The sequence below is a fragment of the Ovis aries genome, chromosome 16 (assembly GCF_016772045.2).
Source record: "Ovis aries strain OAR_USU_Benz2616 breed Rambouillet chromosome 16, ARS-UI_Ramb_v3.0, whole genome shotgun sequence".
Lineage (NCBI taxonomy): Eukaryota > Metazoa > Chordata > Mammalia > Artiodactyla > Bovidae > Ovis > Ovis aries.
Genome location: NC_056069.1, coordinates 59,430,127 through 59,453,213, shown reverse-complemented (window position 1 = coordinate 59,453,213; position 23,087 = coordinate 59,430,127). Strand labels below are relative to the sequence as shown.

Sequence of the window (23,087 nt, the reverse complement as noted above, 5' to 3'; positions counted from 1 at the left end):
ACACAGTTCAGGTGGTGCTGCGCTATCCACTGACCGTGCAGTGTTGGAAGACAGATATCTGAGACAAAACTTCCTGTCTCCAATTAGTCATTAAAAATCCTGCCTGTCTTACTTTCCTACTCACCTTACCAGCCATTCATGCCAATTAAACAAAATATAGTTGGCTCTCCACATCCATGAGTTTCAAATCCAAGAACCCAAACAACCTCTGATCAGCAATATTTGGAAAAAAAATTCCAGAAAGTTCCAAAAAGCAAAACTTGAATTTGCTACATGCTGGCAACTATTTACACAGGGTTTACATTATATGGTAAATAATCTAGGGACCATGCATTGTTGTTGTTCAGTCACTTAGCTGTGTCCAGTTCTTTGCGACCCTGTGGACTGCAGCACGCCAGGCTCCACTGTCCTCCACCATCTCCTAGAGTTTGCTCAAATTCGTGTCCGTTGAGTCACTGATGCTATCTAACCATCTCATCCTCTACTTTCCCCTTCTCTTTTGGCCTCAGTCTTTCCCAGCATCAGGGTCTTTTCCAGTGAGTCAGTTTGCATTACATGGCCAAAGAATTGGAGCTTCAGCTTCAGTATCAGTCATTCCAATGAATAGTCAGGGTTTTTTTCCTTTAGGATGAACTGGTTTGATCTCCTTGCTGTCCAAGGGATTCTCAAGAGTCTTCTCCAGCACCACAATTCAAAGCTAACAGCTCTTCAGTGCTCAGCCTTCTTTAGGATCCAACTCTCACATCCATACATGACAACTGGAAAAACCATAGCTTTGTCTATACAGACCTTTGTCAGCAAAGTGATGTCTTTGCTTTTTAACATGCTGTCTAGGTTTGTCATAGCTTTCCTTCCAAGGAGCAATGCATAGGTATATTCAAATACTACTACATTTTATATAAGAGACTTAAGCCTTCACAAATTTTGGTATTCTCTGGTGTCCTGGAACCAATCCTCTCCACAGTTACTGAGGAACAACTATGATGCCAATTATAAAATAAAGGCAAATGTTTGTTTTTGTTCTTTAATAAATGGAATATTGTTCCCTTGGGCTTAGATTAGTCTGCATTAATTAAATGCTCCTTAGTTGTCCACAGAAGTTATCTACCAAGAAGCTGATGAGCCTTGAGTTTCAGGGTCCCTCCTTGCATGGACTCTTCTAGGTCCTGAATATAAATTTGTATTTATAATCTTATAAGATTTAGGATCCATAAAACCAGGATCAGCTCCTTGTCATTAGAAACCTTATGGCAGAAAGAGCAACAAGAAAAAAAAAAAAGCAATGCTACTTGTTTTTAAGCAGTAATTGCTATGAACAGAGGCTGAAAATAAGGATGTTTCAATTATCTTCAATGTACAATCAGACAATGAGAAGCTTTGCTCTGGGACCATAAAGTCCTGGGGCTAAAGCAGAAGGATTTGAGCAAAACATCCAGCAGAACCTCCCAGGCAATTCAATCCCTTCATTCAACCCATAGATCCAGTAGATCTATAAGAAACATTGATTTTTTTTTAACCATTCAATCCACACTGTCTCTTCTCACCCTCCACTGATGCCTTTTGTTGTAACAACTCAGCCTTTTCCATCCTGACTTTGCAATCACTTTCAACACTGATTTCCTTGCTCCCCGTTCCATTCCAACTCCTACCCTGACACAGAAGATCTTTCTGAAACACAAATCAGGCCACTTCTCTGCTGAAAACCTCCCCCGCTTTCTGTCACATTCATGAAGAAGTACATCCCATAGTATAATGCACTTGGCCCTCTGGAATATGGTCCATGCCTCTTTCTTCTCCTTTTCCCTTTGCTCATAAGCCTGTGTTGTGGGTTCAACTGTGTCCTCCAAAATATATATTGAAGCCTCAAGCCCTAGTAACTGTGAACAGACTATGTTGTCATCCACTCAGTCATGTCCAACCCTTTGTGACCCCATGGACTGCAGCCTGCCAGACTCCTCTGCCCATGGAATTCTCCAGGCAAGAAAGAATACCGGAGTGGGTAGCCATTCCCTTCTTCCGGACATCTTCCCAACCCAGGGATCAAACCTGGGTCTCCTGCACTGTAGCAGATTATTTACCATCTGAGCCACAAAGGAAGCCCCTAGCACCTGTGAATGAGACTTTATTTGGAAATAGGGTGTTTGCAGATGTACTCAAGATGAGGTCACCTTGGATGGCAGTGGACTCAAGTTCAACAACTGGCATCCTTAGAAGAATAAGGAGAGCTAGATGCAGACACACAGAGAGAAAGTCTTGTGAAGACAAAGGTGGGGATGGAAGTGGTGTCTCCACACCCAAGGAAAACCAAGGATTGCTGACCACCAGCAGAACTAGGAGACAGACGGACCCTCCCTCAGAGCCTCCAGTAGGAATCAACCCTGCCAACATCTTAGTTTGGATGTCTAGCCTCCAGAACCATGAGAGAATAATTTTCTGTTTTAATTCATGGAAGCCCTAAGAAAGTAATAAACTCCTCCCATACTCACATTTCTGACATCCCAGGCTTCCCCTTGCACTTGCCCTTGCTCTAAGCAGAGGTCAGGGGGTCCTGTCCCCACGTGCCTGATATGTTTCACTCCCCTTCCAAAAACCAGTTCAAATATCACGTTCTCCTGCAGGAAGCCTTCTGCTATACCCCTTACATGCAGGTTAGGGCTCCCTGACAGGCATTCCCATACTTGTGCATCACATGAACACATGCATGCATGCTATGCTCAGTCATGTCCAACTCTTGGCAGCCCTACGGGCTGTAGCCTTCCAGGCTCCTCTGTCCATGGGATTCTCCAAGCAAGAATAATGGAGTGGGTTGCAGGAGCTGCCCTGGTGGCTCAGATGGTAAACAATCTGCCTGCAGTACAGGAGACTCAGGTTCACTCCCTGGGTCAGGAAGATCCCCTGGAGAAGGAAATGGCAATCCACTCCAGTATTCTTGCCTGGAGAATCCCCTGGACAAAGGAGCTTGGTGGGCTACAGTCCATGGGGTTGTGGCAGACACAACTGAGCGACGAACACATGAGCACAGCAAATCAAAAATATTGACAGTTTAATGGCCAAATTTCTCTTGAATGTTGTGCTGCATAAAAACAGTTGCAATATGGGTTGCAATATACTCTTCCTTGAACCCCAGGACTGACATTATGCCAGTGAGAGGTTAAAAGACTGGCTTTTAACGGCTTCGAAGAATCCACCTGCCAATGTAGGGGACACAAGAGACAAAGGTTCAATCCCCAGGTCAGGAAGAATCCCTGGAGAAGAAAAGGCAACCCGCTGCAATATTCTTGCCTGGAAAAGTCCATGGAAAGGGGGGCCTAGTGGGCTAAAACCCATGGGGTGACAAAGAGTCAGACATGACTGAGCACATACACGCACACAATGGATTAACTCTACCGCTGCGGGAGCTGCGCTCCGCAGACCCCACCAGAGCACGAGTCCCCTCAGGGTGGCGTATTCCCACTGTTAAGCACAACATCCCGTCTATGTATTCGCTCAACAGATGTGAACTGCATTCTAGGATGAACAAATAAAGAATACTGAGGTTTGTATGAAGCACCATAGAGGAACTCAATACGTTATCCAGCAGGAAAGGTCATTTTTTTAGGGAATTTGGGGTGAAGAGGTGAATTAGATAATCTCTTCTAGCAGCTGTGCAAATGTAGTTTTCTTCACATTGAATAACTTCTTTGGGGTCTCGTGAATTTCGCCATTCTTGAAACTTATTCAGAGTGTTTGAAGAAAAAAAAAAGAAAGAAAAGTTTTCAATGGAGCATGATGAAAAACATGGAGGATCATTATATCAAAACTGTCCAAAGCCTCATTAAAACAATTAAATCAGGGAATTTCCTGGTGGTCCAGGGGTTAGGATTCAGTGCTTTCACAGCCATGCCCTGGGATGGGTTCAGTTCCTGGTCTGGGAACTCCCACATGCCATGCAGTGCAGCCATAAAATAAAATAAAAATAAAATAGATAAGGACATGAATGCTGACTATTCACTGGAAGGACTGATGCTGAAGCTAAAGCTCCAATACTCTGGCCACCTGATGTGAAGAACCGACTCACTGGAAAAGACCCTGATGCTGGGAAAGATTGCCGGCAGAAGAACGGGAAGACAGAGGATGAGATGGTTGGATGGCATCACTGACTCAATGGACATGAGTTTAAACAAGCTCCAGGAGGTAATGAAAGACAGAGGAGCTTGGCATGCTACAGTCCCTGGGGCTGCAAAGAGTAGGACACGATTTATCAACTGAACAACAAAGATAAAATAATCAAACAACTGTGGCAATTCTGTTCAATCAAAGCACTATTTGATAAACAATTATTAACAGCTTTTTTGCTGTGCCAAATTTCTAAACAATTAACTTGACATGGAAAGCCATGAACACTACATACACAGCATTCTTAATCAGATTTAAATGATTTGTTATTCACACTATACTTTAGATATTAAAACATCACAAGGTCTGAAGGCAAACAGGGCCCAAATGTATCTTTTTAGTCATTGGGTAATGCTCAATGGAGAGGAATGTAATCCTTAGTAAACACTATTGGAGAGCTATTTAATAAAGACAGTTGAGATTCCGGGATATGTAAATCACCAGCCAGCAAAGAGAATTAGGCAAACCTTTTCATGGAACTTGACAGTCTTAATGTTGTCGAACACATTCAGTAAATGGGCTTGTATCGTATGCGGGTCTGATGCCTGACCCAGAATCTCCAGGAGAGCGGGGTCCGAGACGAAGAAGAACCGGGGAAAGCAAAGTCGCTTTTTCTCCAAGTATCTAAGTGGGGAGGAAAAGGTAAACTTCATAAACACACAAAAACTAGCCTTTCTAGGAATACTTTAATCTGGATGGAAACAGGGAAAAGACTGAGAGAAACTAATTTTCCCACGCAATGTTTTTGCTTTGTTCTGTTTCCTTTTGTTACTAATTTTGCCAAGTGGGATTCCATATTCTATTGGGAGACTGTATTTTTTCCAAAACTGATAGAATTTATTCATTTTTCACAAATATAACGCATATATTTGACTTAACCTGAAAATGTTTGTACTTCGTAGAGGACAGGAAAAAGTACACACAGGGAGCTTTTTTGGCTTTGTGTTTGTCTGCAGGTGTCATGCTATGTCAGCCAAAGGCCGACAATTCCAATTCTCAGGATTGTATCTTTTTTTTTTTTTTAGCTATGCTGGATCTTAGTTTCAGTACACAGGATCTTAGTTGCAGCATGTGGGATCTAGTTCCCCAACCAGGGATCGAACCCAGGCACCCCGCATTGGGAGCTCAGAGTCTTAACCACTGGACCACCAAGGAAGTCACAGGACTGTATCTTAAAAGAATCCAATGAATCAGTCGCTGAAGCAGAAGCAAAATCCAGCTACATGGAAGGAAGGGTTTTGACTCTGTTCTCTGCCTCCAGGAGCTACCAAAACCCAGTGAATGTTTTTCGTTCTATCATCACCCTACTTTTGCTGCACTTTCGTTTCTGTATTTCACATATTTCTACTTCAGTGATTTTATCATGATTAACCAGAGTGAGAAAATTATTTATTACTCTTGGAACTCATCCAGCCTCCACATTCATCACTGCAGGTGTGTCCACATATATTGACGGTATTAGACTGGGCTCTTGCTTTTATATAATCCTGACTGCTTGTGTATATGACACAGTTCATCTTGTCCTTCAGTTAGCCCGTTCAGTCACTCAGTCGTGTCCAAATCTGCAACCCCATGGACCTCAGCAAACCAGCCTTCCCTGTCCTGCACCCACTTCTGGAGCTTCCTCAAATTCATGTCCAGTGAGCTGGTGATGCCATCCAACCATCTCATCCTCTGTCGTCCGCTTCTCCTCCTGCCTTCAGTCTTTCCCAGCATCAGGGTCTTTTCCAATGAGTCAGTTCTTTGCATCAGGTGGCCAGAGTATTGGAGCTTCGGCTTCAGCATCCATCCTTCCAGTGAATATTCAGGACTGATTTCCTTTAGGATGGACTGGTTGGATCTCCTTGCAGTCCAAGGGACTCTCGAGAGTCTTCTCCAATACCATAGTTCAAAAGCATCAATTCAACTCTCACATTCATACATGACTATTGGAAAAACCATAGCTTTGACTAGATGGACATTTGTCAGCAAAGTAATGTCTCTGCTTTTTAAAATGCTGTCTAGGTTGGTCATATCTTTTCTTCCAAGGAGAAAGCATCTTTTAATTTCATGGCTGCAGTCACCATCCATCTTCTCAGTAATCTATCTTGTTCTTAGTTGAGTTTAATGAAATAATTTGCTTCTTCAGATGTTTATCCAAGAAAGATATCAGAAAAACAGGTATATTCCTTTTACAAACAAGGACTGTATGAAAATATTTGCAAGATCTTGTCCCAGTGATGGAAGAAGCTGTTAATCTTATAATTTCAGCAACATAGAAATCAATTAATAGTAACTGATTGGAGAGTGGGTAAACTCCAAATGCTCAGTTTTATTGATGCCACAATGTTGGTCATGAATAAAGTCTAAGCCAAAGGAAACCAGCTGGCTAATCCCATTTAGTTTCTCTGGTCCCTTTCATCTCTAGGATACTAAGAGCCTTCACAAACCGAGTGAACTTACCCCGTAAGGGATTTCTGGCAGATTTCCAACTGGTCCAGCAAGTGTGGTAACAGCTGCCCCATGGTCTCATCACCAACACAGCACTGAACCACATTAGGCATCTCATGTGCCCGAGTCATGATCTTCACCCAAGATTTATCGATATTGGAAAAGCGCTTGGCTTCCTATGAAAACAAGGTAAGAAAGCACACTTGGACACATCTGTGACCCCAAGGATAGAGTGTTTCACACACCTCCCTCTAAGGCTGGACTTCTGACCAGTCTGGATATCCGCATACACCTGAAATGTTAGATGTGCTCTATTTCAATTCTTCCTGGGCCTTCTGCACCATAGCATCCTTCATGTATGGATATGAGAGCTGGACCATAAAGACAGCTGAGCACCAAAGAATTGATGCTTTTGAACTATGATATTGGAGAAGACTCTCAAGAGTCCCTTGGACTGCAAGGAGATCCAGCCAGTCCATCCTAAAGGAAATCAGTCCTGAATATTCATTGGAAGGACTGATGCTGAAGCTGAAGCTCCAATACTTTGGCCACCTGATGCGAAGAACTGACTCCTTGGAAAAGACCCTGATGCTGGGAAATATTGAAGGCTGGAGAAGGGGATGCCAGAGGATGAGATGGTTGGATGGCATCACAGAGTCGATGGGCATGATTTTGAGCAAGCTCCAGGAGTTGGTGATGGACAGGGAAGCCTGGTTTGCTGCAGCCCATGGGGTCGCAAAGAGTCGGACACATTTGAGCAACTGAACTGAACTGAAATGATCCCTTCTTAAATAAGAATCTTCAGCTCAAACCTGGGACTGACATTATTTTAACTGAAAACAGGAAGTACATATAAAAATAATAATAAATATAAGATAATCTGGGAGAAAAGGACCCTCCCAATTGTTTTCAATTATCTCCAAATTAAGCAAATCTTATGCTTTTCAAGCTTTCTACACTGAGCATTGAATCATTTGTGTATTTAGAAAAATGGACATTTTAAAATTTTATAATTAAAATTAATTATAATATAACTTTAATATTTTGAAATATTTTTGAATAGACTTTTTTTGGGAAAAAATGGAAAATGCACAGTTTATTTTGAGAGAGTAGGAATACCTTTTCTTTCTTAAAATTTTCTGAATTTTACCAGCGAGCACATATATCGAATATGAGACCAAGAAACTCCACCTAGCTCCTCCAACATTATATGTGAAAGTTTCCATTATTAAGTCCAACTTGAGACTCTTCTTCACCAATTGAGAAGAAAAGCATGCCCAAATATAAGTGCAAAAATAAATACTTAAAATTTTAATGAATGGATATATTTCATTGGCAGCCACACACACACATAAATCTGCTGACAGATCTGTCCTCTATAATTAAACTGAAAACTAACCAAAGAGAAAGCTAAGGAAACCAAAGTGAACAATCAACATTATCATGCTTCTAAAACTCTTATTGTTAAAATGTTATAATTTTGCAAACAATTTAAGGTAATTGGATAAGACTCCTTGAAATCTGGTAAAAAAGAAAAAATTTTAATCTCAAAATATACTCCATACATACCTAGTGATATGATTACAATTTGTTGAGAAAAACATACTCAACATCTTGATAAGAGGCCCATGTTGTTTGGGAGTTTTTCCTTGCAGATTCCCGCCCCTCAATTTTACACTACAGATATAATTGGGTATATTTTATAGTGTGAGTTATTTTAAGCTGTCAGTAGTAGAACAAATTATCCTACCATTGTCAAGATAACAACTCTGTAATTCCACAGTGTTCCAATTTCTACCTTCAAATTATCTGAAGAAGTATATCAATTATGCAGGCATTCATTCTTTGATTTTTAACCCTCCATTTCCTATAAAACTTCACGATTTTAAAGCATTCTTACTCTTATTTCCATGCCTATTTTTGCATTTTTAAAGGGATAATGAGCTATTAGTTCTCGAAGGTAAAAACCTAACGAAATCACAGAGAAATTTCTAAGACCTTGGGAAGTTGCTTGGCAATGTCTCCTCCCACGAAGACGGCTTCTAGGTAGACCCACAAGTTTTGCACCATCATCCAGCTCTCAATTATGTCTGCTGAGTTGGAAAGGTGTTGTACCCACTTTTGAATCTGGGCTTTGAATGGCATATTGTACCTAAGATGAGAAACACAGTAAAAATTTGGGGATTTGGGGTATTTCATGTTTGTTGTTTTCAAGCTAAAGAGCTTTTTAAAAATCCTGATTTTCATGTATTTCATTACAACGTCGATTATGTTTTTGCTTTTTAAATGATGTTACCATATTTGTGCAGGATATAAGATTAATATAAGTAGAAACCTATTATATTTAAATTATTAATGACATTATTCACAACGCTCCTACACTTATTTTTTCTGCACTTGATAAAATATTCTCAGAGAAATGTTAACATGTCTCACTGTGATTGTATGTTTTTTATCCCTTATATTTCTTCTGATTTTTGCTTTATGTATCTTTGTTCCTTTGTTGTTAGGTGTCTGATGGTTTATTCTATCTTCTTTAGTGAATTGTATCTTTTATCATGAAAGATATTCATCTCTGTTTCATTTAAAACTAAATAAACTTAAAATAAAGCTATGGTTTTCATATGAAAAATATTAAACATAAATAAATAAATAAAACGATGCTACTGAATGCCTGATTCATCACTCCATGCTGGGCATTGTTACACTGACTTTTCCCCCTTTTGATTCAGAGCATAGAGGGATTCCCTGCAGTAGGAAATGGCAACCGACTCCAGTATTCTCACCTAGAGAATCCCATGGACAGAGGAGCCTGCTGGGCTACAATCCGAGGAATCACAAAGAGTCGGACACGACTGAGCAACACACAAACACACACAGAGAGGTGGGAGACGTGCCATCCAAGAAGCAGATGTTAGACTGGACTCCACTCATTCTAGTCTTTGCTGCTGCAGTCTAGGGAATAACTTTCTCTCTGCTGAACGTCTGTACCTTTTCCATGGGGTCTCTGGTTTTTCACGCAATATGGAACCATTACAGAATCATTGGAAGGGACCAAACAACTAATTCAATTTTCAAGTATGATACTGTCTGGACTCTCTCTTTAGCCTGCCCTCTTCTGGGCCTCTTTCCAACTTCCCATCCACTCCTGTCTACCCCACTCATGTCTGTGTGTACACATATATTTGAGGATTTCTTCATGTCCACACATGACCGCCACTTCTCTGCTTCTTTCATAGTTAATCTATCTTCCCATTTTCCTCTTGAGGCAGAAATTGATGGTGGTCTTCCAAAGTCTTTGATCTTTTTCTCCTTCTTCTTTAGATATACAACCCCATTTCTACCTACACTCACAGGTGCCCAGTTAAAATATTAAATTTCCCAGCCTCCTTTGTAGCAATGTATATTGGGAGATTAAGTTCCACATCAATATTTCTCAACCCAAGCTGCATATTCTAATTATCTGATAAACATGAAAAACTACCAGTGTCTGCCTAGATCCCAGCCCCAGGAACTCTGATTAAATCAGTCTGGGATGCAATACAAGCACTGGGACTTTTTTCTTTTTAAGTTCCCTAGAGGATAAGATGGTTGGATGACATCACCTACTCGATGGACTTGAGCAACTCTGGGAGATGATAAAGGACAGGGAAGCTTGGCGTGCTGCAGTCCACGGGATCGCAAAGAGTCAGACATGACTGAGTGACTGAACAACAACAGCAAAGCTATGGCTCGTGTGTAGCCAAATCTGGAAACCATTCTTCCAGATGAGAAGCGAGCAGCAGCACTGAATGTAAAGACTAGATGGAGGAGAAGCGCTACACCTGGAAAACAGAGTGAGTCGGACAGTGCCTGGGTCCCCAGGGATGTGGTAGAGCCCACATCCCACCTGAGCCATTGACCTTGGGACTCTTGGTATGTGAGAAAGATACAAACTTCAGTCTTGTTTAAGCAGTGTTGCATATGGCACTTCTGTTATTTGCCGACAATCCTAATCCTAAATGATTGTACTTCCTTTCATTGTTTTTCCTCTTCTCTTTCCTCTCTGTTTATTGGTCTCTCTAGTCCAACATTAAACAGACTTGAAGTCATCTCAACTATTAGTCATATTAGTGAATAAAATTTTCATTTCCATATTCTTATGTGCTAAACAGATTGCTTCAATATTCTACACATCTTTCTGGGGGATTTATTCATGCTTTTCAAAAGAACATAGATCCAGTGCAACAGAGATATTTGTTCCACTCACTGTTCTATCCAATGCACCCAGGAGACCATATGGCACATGGTGGTGGTGATGGTTTGCTTGCTAAGTTGTATCCAACTCTTATGCAACCCCAGGGACTGTAGCCTGTGAGGTTCCTCTGTCCGTGGGATTTCCCAGGCAAGAATACCGGAGTGGGTTGCCATTTCATTCTTCAGGGAATCTTTCCCAACCCAGGGATCAAACTCGAGTCTCTTGCATTGCATGTGGCTCCTTTATTGCTGAGCCTCCAGGGAATCCCATGGCACGGGAAAGGTGTTCCCTAAATTCCTGTTGAACACGTGTTCCTCACACAACTCTGTCTGTGGGTTCAGTGCCATCGGCAAGAAAAGATTACCCATGCCTAACACTATGCTTCCTTAAGGTACATGCGCACTTTTTCTACCTCCATAGGGTATGTTATCTTCCATCTGTCCTTAATTCTGGTTGGGTGTAAACAATAACCGAATTCATTTTTAAAAAATCACCAAATTCTAATTAATCGATTGGCCAAAAAGTCCGCTAAGGTTTGTCCATTAAGGTTTTTCCGTATTGGCCAACCCAGCAGTGCAGACTCAAGGTTACCAATGGTCTAAATCTCTAAGACCTAATTTTATACTCTCTATTACTCATTTCAAACACTTACACAATCACACTATATTTGAGAAAATCCTGGTGAGCAAAAGAATTATTTCAAACAGAGCAAGAGGAAGCACTGAACCAAAGAAATCTAAATTTATGAGTCTCTGAGCCACATGTCCAAAGTATGGCAGCTTTCTCTACTGCTGTTGTCGAACTGAAATATTAGGTTGGTATCGGTCTGTGCCGTTTTATTTCTCTTTATGAATCACATTCGTTCTCCATCTTAATCTGTCACCTCATTAAAGCATGTACACAACTAAGAGTTTCTAGTCCATAGATGTTGATGAAAAGGTTTCTGAAGTAAAATAATTATTCTAAAATTCAGAATAATTTTCCCTCTGGAATCTAGAGCCTGTCGAGCTGTCAGCTGTGCAATGAGGCTTGTCAGCAGCAAAGCTGAAATACTCTGCAAAATCCAAGTGGCTAATTACATGTTGTATTGTTTTGCCCAATTGAGGGTCTCCAACACATCCCCCAAAGAGAGGATAATGAAATAAAAACAGTATTATCCATGCTGTGCCAAGGGCTAAAATTAAAACAAGTACTTTTGATGTTGAATAAATTAAACAGGGGGTACTGTTGTGTTTCTTAATTAATCTCTCTTGAAGTGTTTGCTATTACAGTTCTGAAATCGCAGGGGAAAGACTGTCCTACCTGTTGCTCAGGAGGGAACCCAGTAACATCAAGCTGTCTTCCATGTTGGCGATGATTTCTGACGTGCTGTCTCCTCTCAGGAGGAGCTCTCCGCGGGTTTTAAAGCTGCCAAATGTGAATGTTTTGTTGTCCCATTCGTTAATCACTTGCTTCAGCTTTTGTTCAATGTCCCTCTCTTTCACGGCACAGATACAGATGTCCTGTTAAAAATGAAAGCTCTTTTTAATCACATGAAAGTCACACATCCTTCTTGAATAGTCAATTCAGCAGAGATCCTGTCTTCACTCCTTCTTTTATATGTATCTATAAATAATTATATATTTCCAGATCCAGACTTTAGTATGTCCTCTCCCACATGATGTACCTGTTTGGATGCCTGATTTTCACCCAAGCGAGCCAGGTTTGACTCCCAGTGTGGAAAGGAAGATCTCTGGGGGCTTCCAGGTGGCGCTAGTGGTTAAGAATCTGCCTACCAATGCAGGAGACATAAGAGATGGGGATTCAATCCCTGGGTAGGAAAGATGCTCTGGAGAAGGAAATAGTATCCCTCTCCAGCATTCTTGCCAAGAAAATCCCAAGGACAGAGGAGCCTGGTGGGCAACAGTCCATGAGGTCGCAAAGAGTCGGACACAACTGAGCGACTAAGCACAGCACAGATATATATAGATAAAGATTTATCCTAATTTGTAAAATTTTCCACCAAACTATTCCAGAAAGAAAGATGACAGAAAAGATGTGCAGAGGTGAAATACTATTCAGCCATGAGAAAAAAGGAAATCCTGCCATTTGTGACAACATGGATGGACCTTGAGGGCATTGGGTGAAATGAGACAAGTCAGACAGAAAAAATCAAATACTATAAGATTGTCCTTATATGTGGAATCTTAAAAAAAAAAAAAAAGAAAGAAAGAAAAAACCCTGAAAGAAAAGAAAGTGAAATGGTAGTTACCAGGGGCTGAAGGTATGGGAATGGTAAAGATGTTCTATCTATTTGCAAATAGTAGATAAATAACTCCTAGAGATCTAATACACAATTCAGTGATTACAGACAACAAAACTGTATTTTAAACATCAAATTTCCTAAAAGACTAGATCTAAATTGTTCTCACCAGTAGAAGAAATGATAATTGAGGTGTTTGCTAACACATTGAAGATTATATTGCAATATAAATGTATCAAATCATTATTCTTAAATTTACACAAAATCAAATGTCAATTATACCTCAATAAAAATTTGGGATTAAAAAGAAATACAATAACATTTTCACTGTACAGCATTAATCAAAGACTCAAAATTTAACATGTCTGTCCTGAAACTACCACAACATTGTTAATCAACTAAATCTCAATACAAAATAAAAACTTTAAAGTTTGAGGGAAAAAATTTAATGTGTCTCTGATTTGACTCTGAAGTCGAATCAATGCAGTACGAGACAAAGGAATCAACAGAAACCTGCCATCTTCCCAGTTCTCGGGTCACTTTCCCCATCTTCTCTGCAGCCTTATCTTCTTCTGAACCGTTAGTCAAACTCCTCCTTGCCGACTCCCTGCCTCACACTGCACTCCCTGTCTGGATGAGTTCTTCCACAACCACACAGCCAGCAACCATCTGTATCTCCAGGAAAATCCCATATCCATTTGCCTACGTGGCTCCTCTGCTTAGATGCATCAAGGGAACCCAAAACACAATCTGTGAATATCGAACTGATGCCCAAATCAAGCTCATGGTCTTTGCACCTTATCATTCTACCTGATTCCCTTCCAGTTTTCCCCATCTCAGTCATAAGCACCATCATTCATCTAGATCTCTCAGCAAGAAATCTAGGGTTCATTCTTAGCTCCTCCTGTTTCCCTACCATGTTCCCTCCATCATCAAATTCTACCCAGTTTTACCTCCTAATGACCTCTTCAGTCTTTTCTCCTCTACTCCAGCTTCACTCCCTGCCCCCTCAGCTGATGCATCATCTCTTGCTTGGGATATTCATATAAGCTCCCAGTAAGTTTTCCTAGGATTGCCCCTTGATGTCTTCCAATCCTTTATCCTCACAGCTACCAGAGTGACCTTTACAAAATGCAAATTTAACCACACCATCTCCTAATCAAAATATATCTCCCAGAGGGCTTACAATTGCTCCCAAGATTGAAATTGATGGTAAGTTCTAGCCCCCCTCCACCTCCCCATCTTCAGCTGTCTCTTCTGTCCCCCACCTTCACACCTCAGCCACCCTGGCCTTTCAGTCCCCTATACCTACACCTCAGCCCCTTCACACCTGCTGTTCCACCTGCGCGACACTGCCTTCTCTGCACTTTCCAAGCCCCTCATCCCCTCACCACACAAGCACACCCCCTTCACCCAGAAGTCATGCCCATGCACCCCAGTCTTCTTGATTTCCATCACCCTCCCTCCACCACCATACAGGTCCACCCCATTATTAGAGGCTCTCATAGAGCAGCACACTTCATTTACTGAAGCTTGTACCTACACCTTCGTTTGTACAATTATTTAATGATACAAATTTTTATGGCCTATGAAGGCAGAAATGCATCCTTCTGTCCCCAGCACTTACGTACCACATAAACATTTCTTGAAGAAGTAAAAGCTGACTCTCAGGAAAAGAGTTTTGATTGTCCTAGCCTGATTCCCTTCTCCAACCATCCATAAGGTAGGAAAACTATCTAATAAATCCCCTGGGACCTTCCAGTCTCCCATGACATCGTATCCTCTATCATCATACCTCTATTTCCTCCTTGTATTTCAAAAGAGGTGCTTCCATGATATTTCTTAACTTGAAAGTTTCATTCCCCACATCCAGACTGTGCCCAGTGACGGTCATTATCCTTTCCCAGTGCCGTTCCATCATGGCCTTACTGGCCATGTGCTCCAGCAGTGGGCAACACTCACTAAAGTCATCAATGGTCTTCTTCAGATCCAGAAAAGCCTGCCAGTCCTTCAAGGCTCGAGGCAGCTTCCGACACCTGTGAAGAAAAGCCAGCATGAAAGGTCAGTTAAAGATGAGCCTGGATGTCTCTAGTCCCAGACTGTCTACTAGCATTTCTATCAAAAACGGTCACCCAGAACAGCCACCACATTTTTAAATCTCATGACTCAGCGGATAACTGCAGGATTTACATTACAGAAAACCACTCCTCCCAATCAGGACTAATATTTTCAATTCCTTCATAAAAATTAGGTAAGAGGCATTATTTTAAAGCAGGTGCTTCTCAATTCAATTCTCCAAACACATATTGAGACCCTACAAAGTACAAAGTACAGCAGAATGTACCAGCTTATCAACTGAAAATTACAACCAATAACCCTCCATTGTCTTTAGGTTCAATACTTAAAGCCTGTAGAAAAATCAAAGGGCTCTTGCTTTTATTCCAAATAAATCATCTAACATAAACTTCAAATGTTTGGTAAGTGTAAGATAAATAGCGATCAGCTCTAAGCTATAGAAAAGCCCCTGGAAAGATTCATCTGTGTTTAAAGGATGCACTTGTCTCACCAGGTACACACAGGGGTAATTAATAAATAGTGTTTGACAAGGGTGATATCAACAGACAATAGCAATGAAGCACAATATGCTCTTGAAACATCTGGGTGAAAAGAGAACCCGACAACTTATCAAAGTAAGAAAGCATTTGAGGTTCAATAGCTCTGGGCATGCTAAACATTAATTTCTCACCTGTTCTGGAACTCTAAAAGTTCACTGTTGATTTTTTCAATATTTACTTCTGACCACAGGATATCATGATAGCTATTTACAGTGTCTATGACACTGTTGTACAGAGTGTATATTTTCTGAAGAAGATTTAGTTGCTTCTTGATTTCGAGAAGCTTAGGATACTGCGTGACCGGCAGACCAAAAAGCTCCTCTCCCCCAGTATAGGTGATGTATTTCCGATAGATATTATCAAATTGATTCTAATAAAGATACAAGTGAAAACTCATCAGAATGGTTTACACATGAATAAACATGCAAATGAAAAAAAAGACTGACCAATAAGCAAACATGCATGATCTTTGATTCCATGTAAATAAGAATACTGAAGGAGTACCATTAATTACATGGGAACAAATTCTAATTATAACCATACCAAATCACAGTTTTTAAAAGGTAAGTAAGTATATACTGTATTCCACAATGAGCTTCTCTATATTAAGGGTGGGGGGGGAAGTATGTTCATGCTGATGTATGACAAAACCAATACAATATTGTAAAGTAAAAAAAAATTAAAAAAATAAAACACATTGAGCTCTTTCAGCCACCTTGGACCCTGCAGAGGCCTGCTGGGAACAGGACCTTTAAAACGACAAACATGTCTGGCAGGCTGTGGGGCAACACCATTTTTGCTGGCTATAAGCAGGGTCTACAGAACCAGAGGGACCACACAGCTCTCCTGAAAATTGAAGGTGTATGTGCTCAAGATGAAACTGAATTCTAAGACAAGGGATGTGCACAAAGCAAGGAACAACACAGTAACTCCTGGTGGAAAACCTCACAAGACCAGAGTAATCTGAGGAAAGATAATTTGAAAGTGGCTCAGCCATGTCCGATTCTTTGCAACCCCATGGACTATGCAGTCCATGGAATTTTCCAGGCCAGAATACTGAAGTGGGTAGCCTTTCCCTTCTCCAGGGGATCTTCCCAACCCAGGGCTCAAACCCAGGTCTCCCGCATTGCAGGTGAATTCTTTACCAGCTGAGCCACAAGGGAAGCCCAACCATAACTTGCACTCATGGAAACAGTGGTATGGTTTGTGCCAAATTATGAAGCAACCTTCCTGCTAAGGCCATTGGATACAGAATCCATGTGATGCTGTACCCTTTGAGGATTTAAACTTACTGCAAAGTAAATAAACAAAAGTGTGGAAATAAAATAAAAACACATTGAGATTTTGGTTGTACAGGAGGTCAAAGAAACTAAAAGGATTACCTGAAACATGGTAAGTCTATCACTGGCTTCCTGGGGTTTCAGGCCACTAGCCATTGGACCATTCTGAAATAAACAGTTTAAAAAGATAAGATAAAATGAAGTATTTGCATACAAATTTCATAAGCTCAATGTATTTGAATATCAAATTTTGTTTTCATGCATGTCACATATAGGATAGGAAACGTAGCTTTTTATTTGTGAAAAAAAATAAAAGGACTCAGAAAAGTGACTCATTTGGAAATATTTTCAAGGCCAAAAAAGCCAAGTTAAAGTCAGAACTTTCATATGTCAAGAAATTTTGAAAATTAAAAATACGGAGAGAGTGGGATGATTTGGGAGAATGGCATTGAAACATGTATAATATCATATTTGAAATGAATTGCCAGTCCAGGTTCAATGCATGATACTGGATGCTTGGGGCTGGTGCACTGGGATGACCCAGAGGGACGGTACGGGGAAGGAGGTGGGAGGGGGGTTCAGGAAAGGGAACATGTGTACAACCGTGGTGGATTCATGTTGATGTATGGCAAAAACCAATACAATATTGTAAATTAATTAGCCTCCAATTAAAATAAATAAATTTATATTTTTAAAAAAATTTTTTAAAATTAAAATACGTGATATTCATCTACTAGGCAACACAGACAAAGAAGGGTCAATAATTGTAAGAAGCACAGTGAATGGTTTGAACTAAAGCACTAATGCCACACAACCTACAGAGTTTACCACTCTAATACCTACTTCTAAAGTGACTTGTAATATAAACATTCTAATCAGGTTTTCCTACATTAGGCCACCTTAAAAAAGCTGGATGTCTGTGCTTCCTCAACCATGAAGTTGGTGCATGAATCCAGTCTCCTAACTTCATTCATTTTGGTGTGTTACTGATTAATAGATAAATATTTTACCCTATACTTTACACATTTCCCCTCTGCAGCACATTATAATTGGTTGGAAATGGGTCTCTTTAAACAACGTATTCCCAGTTGAAGATTCTGCACCAAAACTCATATACATACAGTTAAAATATGGACTCAATCTGTTTTGTCCATTTTTGTATCTTCAGCACCAAGGGCAACTCTGCAATATTTGCAGAATGATGAATGCTGTGAGAAGGATGATCACGATAACTATAATTGAGTAATATTTGTCTACACAAATCTAGAACGCTACCAAACACTTCAGTAAGAGACCAATGATACAAACAGTACTTTTTAATTTCCATTTACTGTTGAAATTATCCTGGATGAAATCCAAGGGGAAAGGATTGTGAAAGGGAAATACCTTTGGTCTCATAAAAATAAAATTTCTATTTCTAGGGGGATTTCATTAAATTTGACATGGAAGCTTTAAACAACATTTTGTATGCTGCATTCACTCTTCCCCAAAAATACAGAGTCATACCACATCATAATCCTCATAGAATTGGTGACAGTCTTGGAGGAAAACCTCCACGGTACCAATAAGCTCTTTCCTGAAACCAGGTTGCAGTGAGACTAATTCATTCTGAACTTCGCTGGCACGTGCCAGAAGCTTCTCCCAAGAGTAACGCAGGGTATCCACTTTGTCCATCTCTTCTTTTGCTATCAGAAGCCCATATTTGTTAAGCAGGGTATAGGATTCCTACAAAAAGAAGAAAAATTCGATTTCTGCCAGTCAGATGCATAAATCTACACACAGTCATCTTTTTAGGGCATCAGAATGAAAAAAAAATCAGCAAGACAGGGCAACTGTCCAGAGTTCTAGTTTCTCTACTTGCAAACTTGGAAAAGCTTAAGCGAGCAATGGAGCCACTGAGCTTCAGTTCCCTCATCTGTAAAACAGGAAAATTTCTTAGATGTGTCACAGGATTTTCATGCATATGGAAAAGATATCATTTTAAATGCATTTTGAAAACTATAAATCATTATACAAACAAATGGTATTTTTACTTAGGCCCCTAAATTGTATTTGAAGACTATAAAATTAAGTAGATGAAAAATGTAAAACAATTAAACTGCTAATTTTAGAATAACAAAATGAATCAGTTTTAACTCTACCATATTTCATTTTGTTGATAAAAGGTTCCAACAGTAGAACATAGGAGGGCATGCTTAAATCACACCCGGAGCCAATCATTGCCCAAAGGATGAAAAATCCTGGACTGTTCTTTTGTCTAGAAGATTAAAATGAGGCAAAGTTTGGTTTTCATGAGAAAAAAATTTTCCTAAATATCCCTAGCCTCTTCTCCCATCATTATTCTTCCTCTTAGACATAGAATGAACACCTGGTTGCTGATTTGAGGAAAAGATTATTGATTTGGGCATCTATAGCACAGGGTCTTCCTCCCTTTTTCTCCTTCAAGGCATGCCTCCAGTCTACACTTCAGTACCAACCGAACTGAACAAAGTAACACAGATAGGCAGCTTTCCAGTGTTTCTCTGATGGATGAGAAAGGACAATTCTGGGACTTCATGTCCACAAGCCCATTGCATGTGGGTATAGGACCTAATAGAAGCAGAAGATATTAAGAAGAGGTGGCAAGAATATACAGAACTGTACAAAATAGATCTTCACAATCCAGATAATCATGATGGTGTGATCACTCACCTTGAGCCAGACATCCTGGAATGTGGAGTCAAGTGGGCCTTAGGAAGCATTACTACTAACAAAGCTAGTGGGGGTGGTGGAATTCCAGTTGAGCTATTTCAAATCCTGAAAGATGATGCTGTGAAAGTGATGCACTCAATATGTCAGCAAATTGGGAAAACTCAGCAGTGGCCACAGTACTGGAAAACATCAGTATTCATTCCAATCCCAAAGAAAGGCAATGCCAAAGAATGCTCAAACTACCACACAATTGCACTCATCTCACACGCTAGTAAAGTAATGCTCAAAATTCTCCAAGCCAGGCTTCAGCAATATGTGAACTGTGAACTTCCACATGTTCACGCTGGTTTTAAAAAAGGCAGAGGAACCAGAAATCAAATTGCCAACATCCACTGGATCATTGAAAAAGCAAGAGAGTTCCAGAAAAACATCTATTTCTGCTTTATTGACTATGCCAAAGCCTTCGACTATGTGGATCACAATAAACTGTGGAAAACTCTGAAAAAGATGGGAATACCTGACCACCTGACCTGCCTCTTGAGAAACCTGCATGCAGGTCAGGAAGCAACAGTTAGAACCGGACATGGAACAACAGACTGGTTCCAAATAGGAAAAGGAGTATGTCAAGGCTGTATATTGTCACCCTGCTTATTTAACTTATATGCAGAGTACATCATGAGAAATGCTAGGCTTGAGGAAGCACAAGCTAGAATCAAGATTGCTGGGAGAAATATCAATAACCTCAGATATGCAGATGACACCACCCTTATGGTAGAAAGTGAAGAAGAACTAAAAAGCCTCTTGATGAAAGTGAAAGAGAAGAGTGAAAAAGTTGGCTTAAAGATCAACATTTAGAAAACTAAGATCATGGCATCCAGTCCCATCACTTCATGGCAAATAGATGGAGAAACAGTAGAAACAGTGGCTGACTTTATTGTGTTGGGCCTCAAAATCACTGCAGATGGTGATTGCAGCCATGAAATTAAAAGACGCTTAATCCCTGAAAGGAAAGCATATTAGACAGCATATTAAAAAGCAGAGACATTACTTTGTCAACAAAGGTCTGTCTAGTCAAGGCTATGGTTTTTCTAGTAGTCATGTATGGATGTGAGAGTTGGACTATAAAGAAAGCTGAGCACAGAAGAATTGATGCTTTTGTACAGTGGTGTTGGGGAAGACTCTTGAGAGTCCCTTGGACTACAAGGAGATCCAACCAGTCCATCCTAAAGGAGATCAGTCCTGGGTGTTCATTGGAAGGACTGATGTTGAAGCTGAAACTCCAGTACTTTGGCCACCTGATGCAAGGAGCTGACTATTTTTAAAAGCCCCTGATGCCAAGAAAGATCGAAGGCAAGAGGAGAAGGGGACAACAGAGGATGAGATGATTGGATGGCATCACCAACTCAATGGGCATGAGTTTGGGTAAACTCAGGGAGTTGGTGATGGACAGGGAAGCCTGGCATGCTGTGGTTCATGGGGTCACAAAGAGTTGGACATGACTGAGCGACTGAACTGAACTGATAGGATGGGAAGATGGGGGAGGTGAGATACAGTGGGAATATAGCAGCCAAACACCAAACCAGATCTTCCAAATAACTTCTATCAGTACTAAAAATTGCATCTTGATCTTGACTACTTGACAAGGGTTTGTCTTAACTCTCAGCTCAGGAGTAAGAGTTGACAATTGCTGGATCTCTTCTTCAAACCCCTTCTCCAAATTCCCCTGGTCCTATACCACATAGGGGGTCTTTGCCTTGATGTTTCGATTCCCAAGAAAAGCATAATGGAAATTTGATTTTTCTTGACCCAGCACAACAGAAACAGAAACCTGAAGTCATCTCCACCATTTTCACCATAAATTGAAATTTTCCAAAATTTGAAGTGCAGAAAATATGATAAAAGGCTATGATCCTGACCATCAGAGTTTAAGTCCAGACATTTAAGTTACAATATGATGAAAGGAGGCTTCCCTTGTGGCTCAGATGCTAAAGAGTCCATCTGCAATTCAGAAGACCTGGGCTCCATCCCTGGGTTGAGAAGACCCCCTGAAGGAGGGTATGGCAACTCACTCTTATTCTTGCCTGGAGAATTCCATGGACAGAACAGCCTGGTGGGCTACAGTCCATGGAGTCACAAAGACTTGGACATGACTGAGCAACTAATACACATGATGAGAAGACAACGTTTTATATCTGAAATTGTTTTAATGCTACAGTTATAGTAGTCTCTATAGCAACCCATTCCTAATAAAGAATTTTCATCTAGAAAAGATATGTCAAAAACAAAAGTAATGCACAACATTAATAAAACTGCATGACGTCTTTGACCCTCAGTTTCCATGTGGGTATGTAGGGGGTTGTAGCAAGGATGAAACAAGTTAATAGGGAGTAAACCATGAATGGACACCATCAGTGCCCCCATCCAAGTCCTATTTGCCAGCTGACATTTGCATCCCGGCTGTTGGGCATGTTGGCTGTAGGAATCGAGCTGCCTTCTTCCCTTGAAAATTGTCCTCAGCTGATAGAAGCCTCCTCATGGGGAGATTATGGTCAATGATCAACTCTTTGGGGGAGTAAAGACAGCCCCCCTTGCCTCAAGGTGGGGTCAACTGAGTGGTACACTTCATGCTCCAGAACCGCCTCTGGGGTCAGGCTGATAGTCTACAGCTAAGATCACACCCCGGCATGGCTTCCTCCCACACCCAACCTGGTCCTTCCCTGTTTGTTTCACTCTGATTCTCTCATGAGCACTTGCCAACAAATCACTCGTGCAGAAACCCTCATCTCAGGCTCTGCTCTTAGGGACCTCAGATGCCAAGGAAAGGATGAGATCTAACCCATATGAGGCACCCTATAAGGTCAGATATCATCATTACTGGAATCATTGTTCATGGGTTTAGCATCCATTTGTAACTCCAGTCCAGGCCCAGTCAACACTTCCTCTAACAGCGATCAAAATCTGGAGATATTCCTACTTACACATAAGCAAGTGATTATCAGTTACCTCAACGGGTCCCACTTGAAAGTCAATGGGGATTTGCTGCTCCCTAATTTCCTTCAGTGCCGCCATGGCAATTCGAATATCATCTAGGTCTTTAATGGGGCGATTCAGCTTCTTATTGAATTCTTCAACAAGTGTAAAAATGCTTTCCATTTCCCTTCTGTATTTTTGGTTACAGTGACGGCCGATGACAACCATCCAGGCCTTCGTCTCAGCAGTCAAGGTGAACTTCAGATCGGCTGTAAAACCCAATTTCCACGTTCAGTTTGAAAACCTTGAACAAGTATGAGGAGACCCAATGCAACTGTTCACCAATAGTAAATATTTTGCAGCTAACAGCCCTTTAACACATGAAAAACCAAACTTGATTAAAAAAAAAAAGTGTTTCCTTATTATTATATGGGCTTCCCTAGCTGTTCAGTCGTAAAGAATCTACC

At 40.7% G+C, this 23,087-nt stretch overlaps 1 protein-coding gene and 1 pseudogene across 3 annotated transcripts in view; one reads left to right on the top strand and one right to left on the bottom strand.

Annotated features, from left to right (window-relative positions):
• The window catches only part of DNAH5 (dynein axonemal heavy chain 5), a 313,711-nt gene that overhangs the window by 172,519 nt on the left and 118,105 nt on the right, over positions 1-23,087 (bottom strand). For all 3 annotated transcript variants that reach the window (XM_060400272.1, XM_012097159.4, XM_060400271.1), the window contains exons 24-32: positions 22,654-22,889; positions 18,466-18,684; positions 17,062-17,124; positions 15,811-16,049; positions 14,860-15,100; positions 12,125-12,324; positions 8,584-8,737; positions 6,598-6,761; positions 4,623-4,779 (exon numbers count right to left, since the gene is read on the bottom strand). In XM_060400272.1, coding sequence (XP_060256255.1) covers positions 4,623-4,779; positions 6,598-6,761; positions 8,584-8,737; positions 12,125-12,324; positions 14,860-15,100; positions 15,811-16,049; positions 17,062-17,124; positions 18,466-18,684; positions 22,654-22,889 — 1,673 coding nt within the window. The remainder of the gene's footprint in view (positions 1-4,622; positions 4,780-6,597; positions 6,762-8,583; positions 8,738-12,124; positions 12,325-14,859; positions 15,101-15,810; positions 16,050-17,061; positions 17,125-18,465; positions 18,685-22,653; positions 22,890-23,087) is intronic.
• On the top strand, positions 16,381-16,965 carry LOC106991671 (large ribosomal subunit protein eL33-like; annotated as a pseudogene).